General features: G+C 46.2%; 2 protein-coding genes across 4 annotated transcripts in view; one reads left to right on the forward strand and one right to left on the reverse strand.

Annotated features, from left to right (window-relative positions):
- Positions 1-16,673, forward strand: part of LRRC34 (leucine rich repeat containing 34) — a 19,878-nt gene extending 3,205 nt beyond the window's left edge. For 2 of the 3 annotated variants that reach the window (XM_069975235.1, XM_069975237.1), the window contains exons 2-11: positions 4,043-4,148; positions 5,426-5,544; positions 6,726-6,790; positions 6,898-6,981; positions 8,948-9,076; positions 10,779-10,874; positions 10,960-11,114; positions 11,936-12,091; positions 13,294-13,420; positions 16,186-16,673. In XM_069975235.1, coding sequence (XP_069831336.1) covers positions 4,043-4,148; positions 5,426-5,544; positions 6,726-6,790; positions 6,898-6,981; positions 8,948-9,076; positions 10,779-10,874; positions 10,960-11,114; positions 11,936-12,091; positions 13,294-13,420; positions 16,186-16,386 — 1,238 coding nt within the window. In that variant the 3' untranslated portion in view covers positions 16,387-16,673. The remainder of the gene's footprint in view (positions 1-4,042; positions 4,149-5,425; positions 5,545-6,725; positions 6,791-6,897; positions 6,982-8,947; positions 9,077-10,778; positions 10,875-10,959; positions 11,115-11,935; positions 12,092-13,293; positions 13,421-16,185) is intronic. The other variant, XM_069975236.1, reaches the window with a different exon arrangement.
- MYNN (myoneurin) overlaps positions 6,817-17,398 on the reverse strand; it is a 32,118-nt gene continuing 21,536 nt past the window's right edge. Inside the window, exon 8 of the mRNA XM_069975230.1 lies at positions 6,817-6,863. Within this exon, the coding sequence (XP_069831331.1) occupies positions 6,832-6,863 (32 nt within the window). The 3' untranslated portion in view covers positions 6,817-6,831. The remainder of the gene's footprint in view (positions 6,864-17,398) is intronic.

Consider the following 17,398-nt stretch of genomic DNA (forward strand, 5'->3'; position numbering starts at 1 on the left):
GGGGGGGCCCACTCTTGAGGGCTGTGCACTGGGCCCACCAATGTATTAAAACGGCCCTGTGTATAGGGTCAGGGCATATGGTGTATAGGGTCAGGTAGAGCTGGGCGATATGGCCAAAAAATAAAATCTCGATTTTTTTTAAAATTTTGGACGATTCTCGATTTAAATCTCGATTTTTTTTCCTTTTTGCTAAATAAACAGAATAGTTTTGTCCTTGCAGCATCAGATACTATTTTAATGACATTTGAGACAACTGTATTGCTTCTCACTGTAACAGTGCTCCCCTGTAGTAGACAAGCCCCCTGTGTGCCATTCTGGGCCCCCATATAGTATAGGAGATCTTCTTTGTGTGTTTAGTAGTGGAGGTATAGTGGATAAGGGGTGTAGTAGTAGTAGTACAGGTAAAGATGAGGGGTGTAGTAGTACAGGTACAGATGAGGGCTGTAATAGTACAGGTATAGATGAGGGGTGTGGTAGTACAGGTATAGATGAGGGGTGTGGTAGTACAGGTAAAGATGAGGGGTGTAGTAGTAGTACAGGTATAGATGAGGGGTGTAGTAGTAGTACAGGTAAAGATGAGGGGTGTAGTAGTAGTACAGGTATAGATGAGGGGTGTAGTAGTAGTACAGGTATAGATGAGGGGTGTAGTAGTAGTACAGGTATAGATGAGGGGTGTAGTAGTAGTACAGGTATAGATGAGGGGTGTAGTAGTAGTACAGGTATAGATGAGGGGTGTAGTAGTAGTACAGGTATAGATGAGGGGTGTAGTAGTAGTACAGGTATAGATGAGGGGTGTAGTAGTAGTACAGGTATAGATGAGGGGTGTAGTAGTAGTACAGGTATAGATGAGGGGTGTAGTAGTAGTACAGGTATAGATGAGCGGTGTAGTAGTAGTACAGGTATAGATGAGGGGTGTAGTAGTAGTACAGGTATAGATGAGGGGTGTGGTAGTACAGGTATAGATGAGGGGTGTGGTAGTACAGGTATAGATGAGGGGTGTGGTAGTACAGGTACAGATGAGGGCTGTAGTAGTACAGGTATAGATGGGCAGCTAGGGGGGGATGGAGGGCGACTGGGGGTGACGGAGGGCGACTGGGGGTGACGGAGGGCGACTGGGGGTGACGGAGGGCGACTGAAGGAGGAGTGGGGGTGATGGAGGGCGACTGGGGGTGACTGAAGGAGGAGTGGGGGTGATGGAGGGCGACTGAAGGAGGAGTGGGAGTGATGGAGGGCGACTGAAGGAGGAGTGGGGGTGATGGAGGGCGACTGGGGGTGACTGAAGGAGGAGTGGGGGTGATGGAGGGCGACTGGGGGTGACTGAAGGAGGAGTGGGGGTGATGGAGGGCGACTGGGGGTGACTGAAGGGGGACTGGGGGTGATGGAGGGCGACTGGGGGTGATGGAGGGGGACTGGGGGTGACTGAAGGGGGACTGGGGGTGATGGAGGGCGACTGGGGGTGATGGAGGGGGACTGGGGGTGATGGAGGGGGACTGGGGGTGATGGAGGGCGACTGGGGGTGATGGAGGGGGACTGGGGGTGACTGAAGGGGGACTGGGGGTGATGGAGGGCGACTGGGGGTGACTGAAGGGGGACTGGGGGTGATGGAGGGCGACTGGGGGTGACTGAAGGGGGACTGGGGGTGATGGAGGGCGACTGGGGGTGACTGAAGGGGGACTGGGGGTGATGGAGGGCGACTGGGGGAGATGGAGGGGGGCTGGGGCAGCTGGGAATGATTGGAAAAAGGAGTACACATAGCCCTCCTCCCCTCACCCCGGCCACACATGCAGGTCCCGGTCTCTGCAGGAGGCTGCAGGGACTGTAGTGGTGATAGCGTCGCTGCCATTACTGGAGCTGTACAGCGGGATCAGGGGTGAAGATCCTGCTGTACAGCTCCAGTAATGGCAGCGACGCTATCACCACTACAGTCCCTGCAGCCTCCTGCAGAGACCGGGACCTGCATGTGTGGCCGGTAGGGGAACGGAACGCTATGTGTACAGCTGGGGAAGGTCGGTCGCGGCTCTGGGGGACTGCCGACCGACCTGCACCTCGCCGCACTTCCCGCCCGCCCGGCACCTCCACGCAGCGCCGCCCCCTCACTTCCCGCCGGACGTAACCTGCACCTCATGCCCGGCCGGCACCTCCACGCAGTGCTGCCCGCCCTCCATCTCCCGCCCGGCACCTGCACCTCCCGTCCGCCCGCCCGACTGACTCTCCGCGCTTCTCTGCCCGCAATGATTTTTTGTGAAAATCGAATTTACGATTTTCACAAAAAATCTAATCGATTCTAACCTTCTGGGCGAATTAATCGAATTAATTCGATTAATCGCCCAGCCCTAGGGTCAGGGTATATGGTGTGTAGGGTCAGGGTATATGGCAGATAGGGTCAGGGCATATGGTGTATAGGGTCAGGGCATATGGTGTATAGGGTCAGGGCATATGGCGTATAGGGTCAGGGCATATGGTGTATAGGGTCAGGGCATATGGCAGATAGGATCAGGGTATATAGCGTATAGGGTCAGGGCATATGGCAGATAGGGTCAGGGCATATGGCGTATAGCGTCAGGGCATATGGTGTATAGGGTCAGGGCATATGGTGTATAGGGTCAGGGCATATGGCGTATAGGGTCAGGGCATATGGTGTATAGGGTCAGGGCATATGGCAGATAGGATCAGGGTATATAGCGTATAGGGTCAGGGCATATGGCAGATAGGGTCAGGGCATATGGTGTATAGGGTCAGTGTACATGGCAGATAGGGTCAGGGCATATGGCAGATAGGGTCAGGGCATATGGCGTATAGGGTCAGGGTATATGGTGTATAGGGTCAGGGCATATGGTGTATAGGGTCAGGGCATATGGTGTATAGGGTCAGGTCATATGGCGTATAGGGTCAGGGCATATGGTGTATAGGGTCAGGGCATATGGCAGATAGGATCAGGGCATATAGCGTATAGGGTCAGGGCATATGGCAGATAGGGTCAGGGCATATGGCAGATAGGGTCAGGGCATATGGCGTATAGGGTCAGGGTATATGGCGTATAGGGTCAGGGCATATGGCAGATAGGGTCAGGGCATATGGCGTATAGGGTCAGGGCATGTGGCGTATAGGGTCAGGGCATGTGGCGTATAGGGTCAGGGCATGTGGCATATAGGGTCAGGGCATGTGGCGTATAGGGTCAGGGCATGTGGCATATAGGGTCAGGCCATATGAAGCGCTGTGTATCCACAGACCTGCACAGACCGGGCACATTTAGCCGTTGTTCACATTTAGCCGTTAGTACATGCGGCATATACAACCTGTGCAGCATAATAGTCACTTATCAGCACTGAGCCTTACCTGCCGCTTTTTTCCCAGCCCCCTCCCCATGTGCAGCAGTGCCCCCTCCTCCTCCATTGTCTGGATGGGTCCGCAGATGCTGACAGATTTAGCAGATGGGTGATAGAGGCCAAGTCTCCTGGGTTCGGTCAGGAAACATGGTGGAGACCTTTCCTATAGCTTTTTGTGCTTCTGTAACATATTAAAATACTTTTAAGTGCTTTTAACTTTCCCAAGCCCCTGAAGTGCTGAGAACTGTAATGCCTTGCTCCCCCTCCCATCCCTATCCATGTTCGGAGGTTGATTTCCAGCTGACTGTGAAGGGAGGTGAGGGATGGTAGGGGGAGCAAGGAGCCCTTATGGTCCTCACCATTTCAGGAGCTTGGAAAAGCCTTTTTGAGACTTTGCATTGGAGAATAAAAGCATTCTTCTACATTCTGGAAGCACAGCTGCATATGTTAAAGGTAGCAGGTGTCTCTTTGTCTGAACGGCTATCTAAGTGTCATCTGCATTGCAGCTGATGGAATCCCTTTAAGGTCAGGATGTTCATACTTAGGTCTCTTTTGGTGACCTCGAAAACTAAGCTATTTTGTGTAGGTAAAATGGTTTATAAAGTAAATTACATATTTTTGTTCTTGTTCTAAACTTCATATTGATGTGCAGAATGTTAGCTTAGTACTAAGAAAGCGCAATGTACAAATAATCCTACCAATAATCTTCCCTATAGCCATGACTACAGCTCTGAGCCAGCAGTATAATATGGCGTGTACAGAACTGAACCAACCCAGCAACCATTTCATTGAAGAAATGCTCAGACAAATCGAGCATCCAGAGTAAGTATTCTTCCAATAGCTGTAAGGGTACATCAACACATACCACATCGCAGAAGACTTCACGCTAAGAGTTTGGCAGTGGAATCAGCTGCAGGTATGATTAGCATTGATAGGGTTAACGCTGATGATTCTAATATCTTGCATATTGAAATTATTCTTGTTACAAGGATACAAGTGTTTTTTTACATCATGAACTTTTTCTCAGAGACACCTTATCATGGTTGACTGTCTGGTACACAGAGCATGTTATGAGAAAGTCTCTTTGCACATAATGTATTTTTCTAAGCTTTTGACCTATATATCTGGTAAACAACACATTGTACCAGTCTGACTGCGCAGGACAGGAAACTGCTGACCACCTATGGATTGACCTATCAGAGTGTGACATGTATGTGTATTGTGACTTGAAACCCTGCCTGTATTGAATGTTTATAAATTTCATGTGAATACACTGCGCATGAGTACTACCGCTTCATATTCTGTCTATAAAAGGTAATATAAATTAATAAAGGGGGCGCTCCCCAAACATACGTTACTGATACGTACATCAGATGTCTGTGTCTGTGATTATAAGGTGTAAGCAGAACTGCAGCTGCTAACTCTAAATCTGAAACCATCCTATACCTGGGTAGTGACTTGTCTCCATAGAGTTTGGTCAACATCAAATTTTGCCCTAACAGCATTAAAGGGGTGCTCCAGCGTGGGGGCACTTTTTTTTGGAACCGGGGAGGTAAGTGGACGTCTTTTATTTCAGCCACCTCCTCCCCGGTCCCCCCAAAAAAGTGCCCCCACGCTGGAGCACCCCTTAAAAGTCCATGACTCCATTCTTGCAGCAGATTTTTATTCCTCCGCTCAGTGACAGCCTGCTCAGCCTATCAGCTGGAGCTGTCCCATCTCAGCCAGTGATAGGCTAAGCGGGCTGTCACTGAGCGGGGGGACCCAGAGATGCAAGCAGGAGGGCACCGAAGATGTGCAGGCAGGTAAACATGGCCTCACACTATATATTTACTTTTACTTGGACTCATTTCTCGGATTGGAATAAGATGCTGATCAGATTTGGGCGGATTTCACTGTAAGAAACTCGTAGCATGAAATCTGCAATGCTGTATGTGTGAAGGTACCCTGAATATAACATCCTTATATGGGCTGGGGCAGATAAAATTATAGCATGTTTTATCTGTTTTCTCAATAACCTCATTTTCAGTGGTATTTTCTTTTATTTTTAATATACTTCTTTTCTCTTACATGTGTATTTATTGTCCAATGTATTATTCTAGGCATTATGTGTCTGCATTGAAGATATGTGGAAATAATCGACTAGTGGCTGTCAAACGTGTTACAGATGAAGATTTTCTTGCTATTTCTCGTGTATTGAAACAAAATAATTTTATAACAAGTAGGTAATCTTCTAAATTAGGCTGGGTTCACACTATGTTTTTGCAATCCGTTTTTTTTCATCAGTTTTTTGCAAAAATGGATGAAAAAACTAATGCATTTGTGTGTCATCCGTTTTGATCAGTTTTTCCATTGACATCCATTATATTAAAAAAAAAACGGATCAAAATGGATGCATCCGTTTTTTTCATTGGACACAAAAATGAGGTCGACAATCAATACATTTGGAGGGCACCGAGCAGGGAGGGAGAGAAGTGCCTGTGCATCTAACTGACTCCCTCCCTGCTCGGTGCTGGACACATATACACACTGCCGCCACTGATGCTGCCGCTGCACTGCAGTTCACATCCTCTGCCGGGGACTGCAGAGCTCACCGCTGCCCCCATGTCTTGCCGACTTGTTCCCTGATGTCACCCGAGCTGCCAGGGATGACATCAAGGAACGAGTTGGCAAGACGCGGGGGCGGTGGTGAGCTCTGCATTCCCTGGCAGGGGATGTGAACTGCAGTGCAGCAACGGCGGCAGGGGGTGCTGTGGATGGGGATAGCCCTGGTTCTAATCCCCCATCATCTGCTTCCCCCCCTATGAGCAGATGATGGGAGGAGTAGTACAGTGCATATGTGGCGGGGGGTTGGTGATGGGAATGGCCCTGGTACTACTCCCCCATAATCTGTTCATACTATGAGCAGATGATGGGAGGCGTAGTATAGTGTATTAGTGTCCCACAGTGTATTAGTGTAGTAGTGTCCCACAGCACTGAGCAGGGAGGGAAGGGGGAGGTAGTTAGATGCACAGGCATCTCTCTCCTTCCCTGCTCGGTGCCCTCCAAATTTATTGATTGAATACATTTGTGGAATACTTTGGGGAGCTGGTATACGCTGCCGGTATACGCTGCCCCCACCCCCACCCCAGACACACAGTGACTGACAGACTTATAAGAGGCACATCATCACATCAATTTCAACAAATTACCTGCCATCTGACCAAACTGTTAGGAGGTGCTGGGAGCTGTGGTTACATGAGGACATGCACAAACATGGCAAACTGGCTCCGGAGGGCCCAGCAGACAGGATTCATCTGCTGACAGGAACATGCAGCTTCCACAGTTTCCATGTCCTCCATCTAGATAAAGACGTCCTCTTCATATATATATATATATATATATTATTTTTTTTTTATTTAGGTCTTGATCTTAGGTTCAACAACTTGACCAATAACGGTGCAGTGTATATCGCCAATTGTCTTAAGGTATGTTGCAAAAATCTTCTCCTTGTATTTTCTAGTTGTTGTCACTGTCTGTCAGTATGTTCTATTTTTATACCTGAAGCAGTAAACAACATTTCCATTTATCTCAGGATGGTTCCTCCTTGTTTCATTTAAATCTTATGGGGAACGACATTGAAACGGATGGTGCGGAACAAATTGCTAAAGGTTTGCATGTAAGTATGGTTCAGGGAAGAAACAGAGTGCTGCACCTCACACCTATGGCTGATACTAGTGCCGCTTGGCTAAATAAAAAACACATCAGAATTTTGTGTATGAATTGATCAAGCCATACTGCCCCATGTACCTCGTGCCGGTATCTGATACACATGGGTCCCTACACTAAGTCCACACCGTGCCAGTCAGTGGCCACCAACCCCGCAGGCGTGCACAGCCAGGGAACGGGGCCATGGGACGGCCCTGCGACCCCCATGCCACAGGACCAGACCCAAAAACACCACACCAGAACCCGGCCAGCACCGCCGGCGGAGAAGGTCGCCCCCAAGCAGCACAAGTCTGGATAAGGTATTGCGCTCACCATAGCTGCAGCAAACAGAATGGGAAAAAACAGGAGGGATTAAAACCATGTGCACTCAGGTGTCTCCTGCTAATTGCGGTCATGTGGGTCTCACCAGGAGGAGTGCAATACACGGAGAAAAGAGAGAAACAAAATGCGGTTCAGGGAAGAAACAGAGTGCTGCACCTCACACCTATGGCTGATACTAGTGCCGCTTGGCTAAATAAAAAACATTTTAGAATTTTGTGTATGAATTGATCAAGCCATACTGCCCCATGTACCTCGTGCCGGTATCTGATACACATGGGTCCCTACACTAAGTCCACACCGTGCCAGTCAGTGGCCACCAACCCCGCAGGCGTGCACAGCCAGGGAACGGGGGCCATGGGACGGCCCTGCGACCCCCATGCCACAGGACCAGACCCAAAAACACCACACCAGAACCCGGCCAGCACCGCCGGCGGAGAAGGTCGCCCCCAAGCAGCACAAGTCTGGATAAGGTATTGCGCTCACCATAGCTGCAGCAAACAGAATGGGAAAAAAACAGGAGGGATTAAAACCATGTGCACCATGTGCATTAAAACCATGTGCACCATGTGAGACCCACATGACCGCAATTAGCAGGAGACACCTGAGTGCACATGGTTTTAATCCCTCCTGTTTTTTCCCATTCTGTTTGCTGCAGCTATGGTGAGCGCAATACCTTATCCAGACTTGTGCTGCTTGGGGGCGACCTTCTCCGCCGGCGGTGCTGGCCGGGTTCTGGTGTGGTGTTTTTGGGTCTGGTCCTGTGGCATGGGGGTCGCAGGGCCGTCCCATGGCCCCCGTTCCCTGGCTGTGCACGCCTGCGGGGTTGGTGGCCACTGACTGGCACGGTGTGGACTTAGTGTAGGGACCCATGTGTATCAGATACCGGCACGAGGTACATGGGGCAGTATGGCTTGATCAATTCATACACAAAATTCTGATGTGTTTTTTATTTAGCCAAGCGGCACTAGTATCAGCCATAGGTGTGAGGTGCAGCACTCTTGTTTCTTCCCTGAACCGCATTTTGTTTCTCTCTTTTCTCCGTGTATTGCACTCCTCCTGGTGAGACCCACATGACCGCAATTAGCAGGAGACACCTGAGTGCACATGGTTTTAATCCCTCCTGTTTTTTCCCATTCTGTTTGCTGCAGCTATGGTGAGCGCAATACCTTATCCAGACTTGTGCTGCTTGGGGGCGACCTTCTCCGCCGGCGGTGCTGGCCGGGTTCTGGTGTGGTGTTTTTGGGTCTGGTCCTGTGGCATGGGGGTCGCAGGGCCGTCCCATGGCCCCCGTTCCCTGGCTGTGCACGCCTGCGGGGTTGGTGGCCACTGACTGGCACGGTGTGGACTTAGTGTAGGGACCCATGTGTATCAGATACCTGCACGATGGTACATGGGGCAGTATGGCTTGATCAATTCATACACAAAATTCTGATGTGTTTTTTATTTAGCCAAGCGGCACTAGTATCAGCCATAGGTGTGAGGTGCAGCACTCTGTTTCTTCCCTGACTTGCATGTAAGTATACTTTGAACTCTCTTTCTTTGAATCCTCCCAAATCTCTAATACTGATATGACTTTTTTTTTTTTTTCTGCTCAGAGGAATGACACTCTTAAAAGCCTAAGGATGACAGGTAACAAAATTGGCAACATGGGAGGAATGTTCTTTGCTGCAATGCTGCAAATAAATTCAACTCTTGAAGAACTGGACCTTGGGGACTGCGACTTGGTAAGTCTGATAGGAAATGAAATGTCTTATAGGTAATTGATGGCTTACAGAGTAATATGCACCTAAAAGCATAGCCTCTGTAGAGTTGGATGGAGTTTAAAGATGTTTGCTTTTACAAAACAAATATGCAGATCCTTATACATAAAAATATAGGTTGGTTTCATCCTTAAAATAATTAATAAATAATAATAATAATAATAATAATAATAATAATAATAATAATACTATGACATTTCCTTATATGTACACATTTTTGTTGCTCCTGTTCATTACTAATATTATATTTAATTATAATTGTCTATTGAGTTGAGTGTCTGCAGCCCCAGCAAACATTTGTGGTAACGGAAACAGACTATTCTGTGTAGTCTCCTTCTATAGTCATAATTTTCTATGCAATTAATAGCAATTTCTAGCAATTAATAGGTTGGCCACAGCTTGATAACCTGTGTTATCAAAAAGACTGCCCCCCTAACTTTTAGTGCTACCCCTACCCTGGCAGATACCAGATGTTGAATTGTTTAACCATGTACAGCTTCCCTTAACAGGGATATGATGGCTTGGTCATTATACCCAGTCTGTTTGCCCTGGATACAAACACTCTAGGTCTGCATTAGGGATGAGCGAATTTACAGTAGGAACGAAGCAAATGGCTTTCTTTATATCTGTATTCTGTTAATCAGGCTATGGGCTTTGAAGTCAGCTCCGCTAGGTGCTGCTCCTCCCCGGGTGCTGGAAAAAAAGATGGATCCAGTCCTGGGAAACTGGGAGACGTTTCCCAGTTGAAGATCCATATTTTCCCAGCACCTGGGGAGGAGCGACAGGGAGCGGAGCAGACTTCGAAGCCCATAGCCTGATTAACAGAATACAGATAGAAAGAAAGCCATTTGCTTCGTTCTTACAGTAAATTTGCTCATCCTTTGTCTGCATCGGATAAAAATCTCACTTTTCAGTGATATGGCGATGGTAAAATGCTCATGCCTTCTGTAGAAATATTTCTTTACTGAATCCTGTAATTGTTTAGTATGAGAATAGTGCCACATTCCCAAATAATTATGTTGCAGCTTTTTTCTCAAATAAAATACAGTGGCACCTCTGTTCTTGAACTTAATTGGTTCAGGAAGGCAGTTAGAGAACCGAGCAGTGTCTTACCATAGGAAATAATGTAAATGTGTTTAATTGATTCCAGCAACTATTAATAATTAACTATAGTATCATTTATTACATTGAAAAGTGCCCAGTTTAATCACTACGGTACAGGGCAAGACAGCACTATACTGTACAGGACATTATACACAAGAAACATTTTGTTTGAATAAAAAAAACTGTTTGAATTCAAAAGCGTTCAAACACAGAGGTATTACTGTACTTCAAGACTGCCAAATAAGTGTTTGAGAACTGAGCAGTTTGAATAGAGGTACCACTGTATAGGTATAGTGGACAAAGTCTGCCACATTATGCTTCTGATTCATACAGTGGTTCTTTCTCATGGATCACATGCCTTTCAAATATGTATTGGTTCTTAGAAACATACAGCAGGTCATGGAGTGTCTTCATATAAAATGCAACCATAGGGCCTGGCTTTGTAATAAAACATTTAGACATTTAGAAACGATTAATCATGTACGATAGGGCAATTTTTTCTTCATTATGTTTTACAATAATATGCTAACATATATAATTGATTCTTTATTTATCTGTACAGGGCATAGAAAGCTTGATAGCATTTTCTACAGTCCTTAAACAAAATGAATCGATAAAATCAATAAATCTAAACCGCCCTTTATTCTATGTTTTACAGGTAGGTAGCCTCCTTAGTGAGAGTGGATTTTTCTTCTGCTGCACAAACTATATTTATTCAACCATATTTATTGTTCTTTATTTAGGAGGATACTACCATTCACATAGCTCAGATGTTAAAGGTGAACAATACTCTTAAGGAGATTCATCTATGTAAACATGAGATGACAGATTCTGGGGTTGAGCGTCTTTGTGGAGCCTTACTTGAGAACAGAACACTAAAATATCTTGATCTAAGCTGGTAAAGTATAATACAGCATTGGTCAATTGCATTAACTTTGTGTCCCACATGTTCTATATTTCATGAGTAAAGGAGAACCCCGGTGAAAAGTAAAAAATCCAGGGCTGGGGGGGCATTGGAACATAATAAAGAAGTCATATTTGCCCATCCCCAAACCCTGCAGCGCAACGTCACCAGCTGGATCTCAGCCTCTGGTCTCCAATTTCTCCCGACTTCCTTTGTCGTCACGTACCCATTTAGCCAGGCAGAAACTGCACAGTTGTCCTGCCTTAGGGCCCTATTCCACTGGACGATTATCGTTCAGATTATCGTTAAATCGTTTGAATCTAAACGATAATCGTGCGGTTGAAATGCAGTTAATGGTTAATGACCGAACGAGAAATCGTTGATCGCTTTATAAGACCTGGACCTATTTTTATCATTACCCGTTCGCAAAACGTTCGCATTGAATAAGACGTCGTCCGGTCGTGCGCAGTAGATACGAACGCAATAGCAAAGAAAAAACGATCGCAAATACATTCATAAGTAACGATAATCTTTCCATGGAAATGAGTGAACGTTTTCAGGTTTTTCACAATAGCGGTCGTTTGAGATTGTTAATCGTTAACGATTATGCGAACGATAATTGTCCGGTGGAATAGGGCCCTTAGTCACTTACTGACAGAGCGGGGTTGTGACATTGATGAAGCGGTAACTAAAGGAGGCTGGCGGGGGGTCCGCGAGCAGTAGTGCACTATGGGAACACTGGTGTTTGAGTAGTACATGTTATAGTACGCCTGAAGTAAACTGAACAAATATACTTATGTTTTACCTTTTCTTAGCAATAAAATAACCCGTGATGGGGTCAAGTGCTTAGCAAACCTGCTGAAGAAAAATACAGCACTGGAGATCTTAGACCTGACATCAAACAGAATGGAAGATGAAGGTGCAATCTACCTTGCCGAAGCTATTCATTCACACAATCACAGCCTCAGAGCGTTAGTATTAAATAATAATATTTAATAATTTATATGCACTATACCCACCTGATTCGTGTCGACTTCCGTCCGCCATCTTGGGACAATGTAATCTTCGGAAGGCTGGCCAAACCGCTCCATTCGTCCCTCATGCCGGCCACCCTCTGCCGCGTCATCAGCTGCTTAGCCGCGATTGGCTGAGCACAGTTATGCTCAGCCAATCGCGGCTGAGCAGCTTATGACGCGGCAGAGGGCGGCCGGCATGAGGGACGGATGGAGCGGTTCCCGAAGATTACATCATTGTCCCAAGATGGCGGACGAGGGTCGACACGAATCAGGTGAGTATAGTGCATCACGCTTCCGGGTCTAGCGTGGGGGGGGGGGGGGGACACGCGGAAGAGGGCCATTCACTAACATAACATACATTACAAAGTTGTATAACGTTGTAATGTGTTATTTAGTGAATAATTTTGAAACGCTGCACTACCCCTTTAAGTCGCCCATGATGGTGTTATGCTCTGCACAACATCTGACTGGGAATTGTTGGGTTATGGCATTCTCATAGATATTATCTTGACACGTGTCAATTGTGTAAAAGGCAGGGGAAGGAGCACAGAGTATTGGTGTGATGCTTTGGCAGTTAGCAGGTCATTGGTCACTTTGGTGAGGGCAGTTGTGGGGGGGGAAGGGGCCAGATCGCAGGGAGTCAAATAGCAAATTGGATGAGAAGTGGGAGGATAGGTCAAGTTAGACATGTTATTTAGAGGCAAATAGGAGAAGTGAGATGGGCCGGTAGGTGGACAAGGAGGGTGGGTCAAGGGATGGATTTTTAAGGATAGGTGTGATAGTTGCGTGTTTATATGGAGAGGGAAAGATGCCCATATTTAGTGACACATTGAAGAGATGCTTTAAGTGTTTAGTACTGTTTTGGTGGTATGAAGAAGACTTTTAGAACATTAGTTTAATGCTATGGCTGATAGTCGCAGACAGACATAGCTAGCTACAATTTCATGGTGCATGACAAAAATGAGCAAAATTATGGTCTGGAGTCTTGACTGGCTAGTTACATCAGAGCCACAGTGGTCAATCAGATCTATAATGATGGTTGCTGATCAGTGGAGGTTCCTTTTCTGATACAATGTCTGTATGTAAATGTGTGTGGGGTAGTCTGGAAACCTATTGTTATAGTCTCGTCTGAGACTATTCTTTGTTTTAACCACCAGGTTAGCAATTGGAAGTAACAATATCACCGGACAAGGACTCAAGGCTCTGGCAGACGCAGTTAAAGTAAACAAAGGACTGGAATACATCTACATCTGGGGCAATGTACTTGATGAGGAGGCTTGTTTGGTATGTATATTACTGACTATTATTTCAACATTTCCTATATTTGTAAACTGAGAACCTTGAGAGAATAACTTTGTAAACAAGACCTTTGCTGGATCTCAAGAGGCTGTAGTGAAGTCTGTCTTAAGTATCAGGTGTGGCTCCACTACATATTAGGCTGGGTTCACACTACATTTTTGTTATCCGTTTTTGTCATCCATTTTTTTGCAAAAAACGGATGCCTGTGTGTGCATCCGTTTTGATCCGTTTTTCCATTGAATTCCATTATAAAAAAAAAAAAGATCAAAACAGATCTGTTTTTTCTAACATACACAAAAACGTAGTCAACCTCATTTTTGTTTCCGTAAAAAAAAAACGATCAGTTTTAATCCGTTTTTTCATAATGGAATTCAGTGGAAAAACGGACCAAAGCGGATGCACACACATGCATCCATTTTTTTTTGGCAAAAAACAGATTGCAAAAACGTAGCGTGAACCCAGCCTTAACTGTACCTAATGGGAGGAAAGCATCATGAGTCATTCCTCAATAATTGGAATGGTGTCGATCCATAACCATTATTGAGATGAGAACACATATCTATCCTGTGGGTAGGGGATGAGTGTCAACTCATGGTGGATCCAACCGCTGGGATCCCTGATGATCTTGAGAACAGAGCCAAGCCTTTGTTTTGAATGGAGCTGCAAGTTGCGCATGAGTACCACCTCTTCATTCATTGTCTATAGCATGGGTCTCCAAACTGCGGCCCTCCAGCTGTTGCAAAACTACATTTCCCATCATGCCTGGACAGCCAAATCCAAAGCTTTAGCTGTCCAGGCATGATGGGAGTGGTAGTTTTGCAACAGCTGGAGGGCCGCAGTTTGGAGACCCATGGTCTATAGAGCCTCTGAAGATAGCCAAGTACAATGCTTGGCTACCTTTGGCAGCTTCTAAAGAGAACGACAAAGACTCAGAGCCCAGTGGTTTGATCCCCTGCAATCTGACAGTTATTCACAGGATATGGTATAACTAATGTTTGTTTAAAATCCATTGGTGATCCCATGGATAGTGAGCAAAATTTACAGTAATAACAGAACAAAGAGCTTTGTTACCTCTGAGATCCAATTTTCCAGCATCCAGTGATGAGCGGCACAGAGCAACAGTCAATGAGCGGATGAGAGATAGTGAAGTGCTTTGCTATTACTGTAAATTCACTCATCTCTAATCCTAAGGGGGGTACTATAAATTCGCTCATTTCTAGTCTTAAGGGGGGGTACTGTAAATGTGCTCATCTCTAGTCTTAAAGTACCCAACTTCTAAGCCACAAACCTCTTACACTATAGACCAGGGGTGGGGAACCTCCGGCCCGCGGGCCGCATCCGGCCCCTGAGACCTCCCGATGCGGCCCGCAGCCCGCAGCTCCCCTGTAATGCGCGCTGCTCTGGAGGAGGTAGGAGCCGGCATACACAGCATCCTTCGGTGTCTGTGACAGCTGCCGGACACAGGAGGATGCTGTCTGTGCCGGCTTCTTCCCCAGCAGAGCAGCGCGTCTTCTGTCTCCTGCGGGCCATGCGCGATGACGTCATTTCATCGCGCGCCGCCTGCAGGAGAAGACCGGCACAGAGGACCTGGGACATAAGAGGATGTGGGAGAGAAGAGGACCTGGACAGCGTGGGAACAGAGGTAAGGTGAGTGGGATGTTTATTTTTTTTATTTGGGGGTTAAATAGGCTACCAGGGACATGACAGATGGGGGTTAACTAGTCCACCAGGGACATGCCTGATGGGGGTTAACTAGTCCACCAGGGACATGACTGATGGGGGTTAACTAGTCCACCAGGGACATGACTGATGGGGGTTAACTAGTCCACCAGGGACATGACTGATGGGGGTTAACTAGTCCACCAGGGACATGACTGATGGGGGTTAACTAGTCCACCAGGGACATGACTGATGGGGGTTAACTAGTCCACCAGGGACATGACTGATGGGGGTTAACTAGTCCACCAGGGACATGACTGATGGGGGTTAACTAGTCCACCAGGGACATGACTGATGGGGGTTAACTAGTCCACCAGGGACATGACTGATGGGGGTTAACTAGTCCACCAGGGACATGACTGATGGGGGTTAACTAGTCCACCAGGGACATGACTGATGGGGGTTAACTAGTCCACCAGGGACATGACTGATGGGGGTTAACTAGTCCACCAGGGACATGACTGATGGGGGTTAACTAGTCCACCAGGGACATGACTGATGGGGGTTAACTAGTCCACCAGGGACATGACTGATGGGGGTTAACTAGTCCACCAGGGACATGACTGATGCGGGTTAACTAGTCCACCAGGGACATGACTGATGGGGGTTAACTAGTCCACCAGGGACATGACTGATGGGGGTTAACTAGTCCACCAGGGACATGACTGATGGGGGTTAACTAGTCCACCAGGGACATGACTGATGGGGGTTATTTAGGCTACCAGGGACATGACTTGGCTAGACTAGACTACAAGGGGCATCACTGGGGGTTAACTACAATAGCAGGGGCATCACTGGGGATTAACTACAATAGCAGGGGCACTAGGGGAACAATACTTTGCCCTGGGTGCTGCAAACCCACGCTACTAATTGCCGCGCATGGTATGCGGCCCTCGAATGATTTTATTAGTGCCCGACCGGCCCTCGACATGGAAAAGGTTCCCCACCCCTGCTATAGACCATAACTTGCTGCTTATGATACTGCTCTTATGTGGGTATATTGTCTGACTAACATGTCTGCACCATCTCAGGCATTTTCAGAGCTCCTCTCTATTGGTGGCCTGAACGCCTCCTCTACAGATGTACGGCCATATACGGTTGATGGTAGTGTCTACCTTGCTGAACTCTTTCATGGCCTCAAGAAGCATTATTACTGGACTCCTACTTATGGTACTGCAGATGACCCTGTATGCAACTCAAGTCTCCCAATAAAAAATAATTATACGTCCTGAAGGTCTCAACAAAGATGGATGTCTTAAAGAGATAGAACATTTTCTAAAACTGAAATAAATTTATATGATCACCATTTATATGGAAATACACAAGTAATACATTTGATGTCACTTTTCGAGGATTCTATGCAATAAAAATGCACATTTGTGCAAAAACACAAAGTGTGAAAATTAAATGAAGATAAAAGGCCTATTGCATTTCTAATATACTTTATGAAAAAAATGCATTTATTATAATTTCTCTGGTGGTTGGTTATTGCTCTGTGTACTCAGGACTAGAGATGAGCGAACTGGGTTCGTGTTCGAGTCCATCCGAACCCGAACGTTCGGCATTTGATTGGTGGTGGCTGCAGAACTTGGATAAAGCTCTAAGGTTGTCTGGAAAACATGGATACAGCCAATGACTATATCCATGTTTTCCACATAGCCAACTTCAGCAGCCAACGCTAATCAAATGCAGAAAGTTTGGGTTCGGATGGACTCGAGCATGCTCCAGGTTCGCTCATCTCTACTCAGGACACATGACTTTTAGGAGCCTGTTGGTCAGATTGGAAAGTATATATATAGTAGTACGGCATAGGCATTGCATGTAAATGCAAGCAAAGATCTGGCATATGCTCCTTAGGATGCTTTCCAATAAGTGAATTTTATTACAATAAGTGAATATGTATATTACATCCGTTTTTTGCAAAATGTTAAATGGAGCTAATGATAATCTATGGAACTTTTCACATGGTAAAATGGAGTATGTGCTATTTCCATTTTTGTTTTTTTCTGGAAAACGCTTATTGAAGTCCATGGGTGGTGGATTTAAAAACGGATGTGTTGTAGATGTGTTTCAAGTTTAATTCATATTGCAGCATTTACTAAACACAAATGTGGATGCAGTATTGAACTAATATGGATAGTATTTAATCTATAATACACCAATATTTTAGGTCCATACACAAACATATACCAATATACTCGTGAGAAACAGGCCCCAAAGTGAGTTCACACAAAAATCTACTTC

The sequence above is a fragment of the Dendropsophus ebraccatus genome, chromosome 6, assembly GCF_027789765.1.
Source record: "Dendropsophus ebraccatus isolate aDenEbr1 chromosome 6, aDenEbr1.pat, whole genome shotgun sequence".
Classification (NCBI taxonomy): Eukaryota; Metazoa; Chordata; class Amphibia; order Anura; family Hylidae; genus Dendropsophus; species Dendropsophus ebraccatus.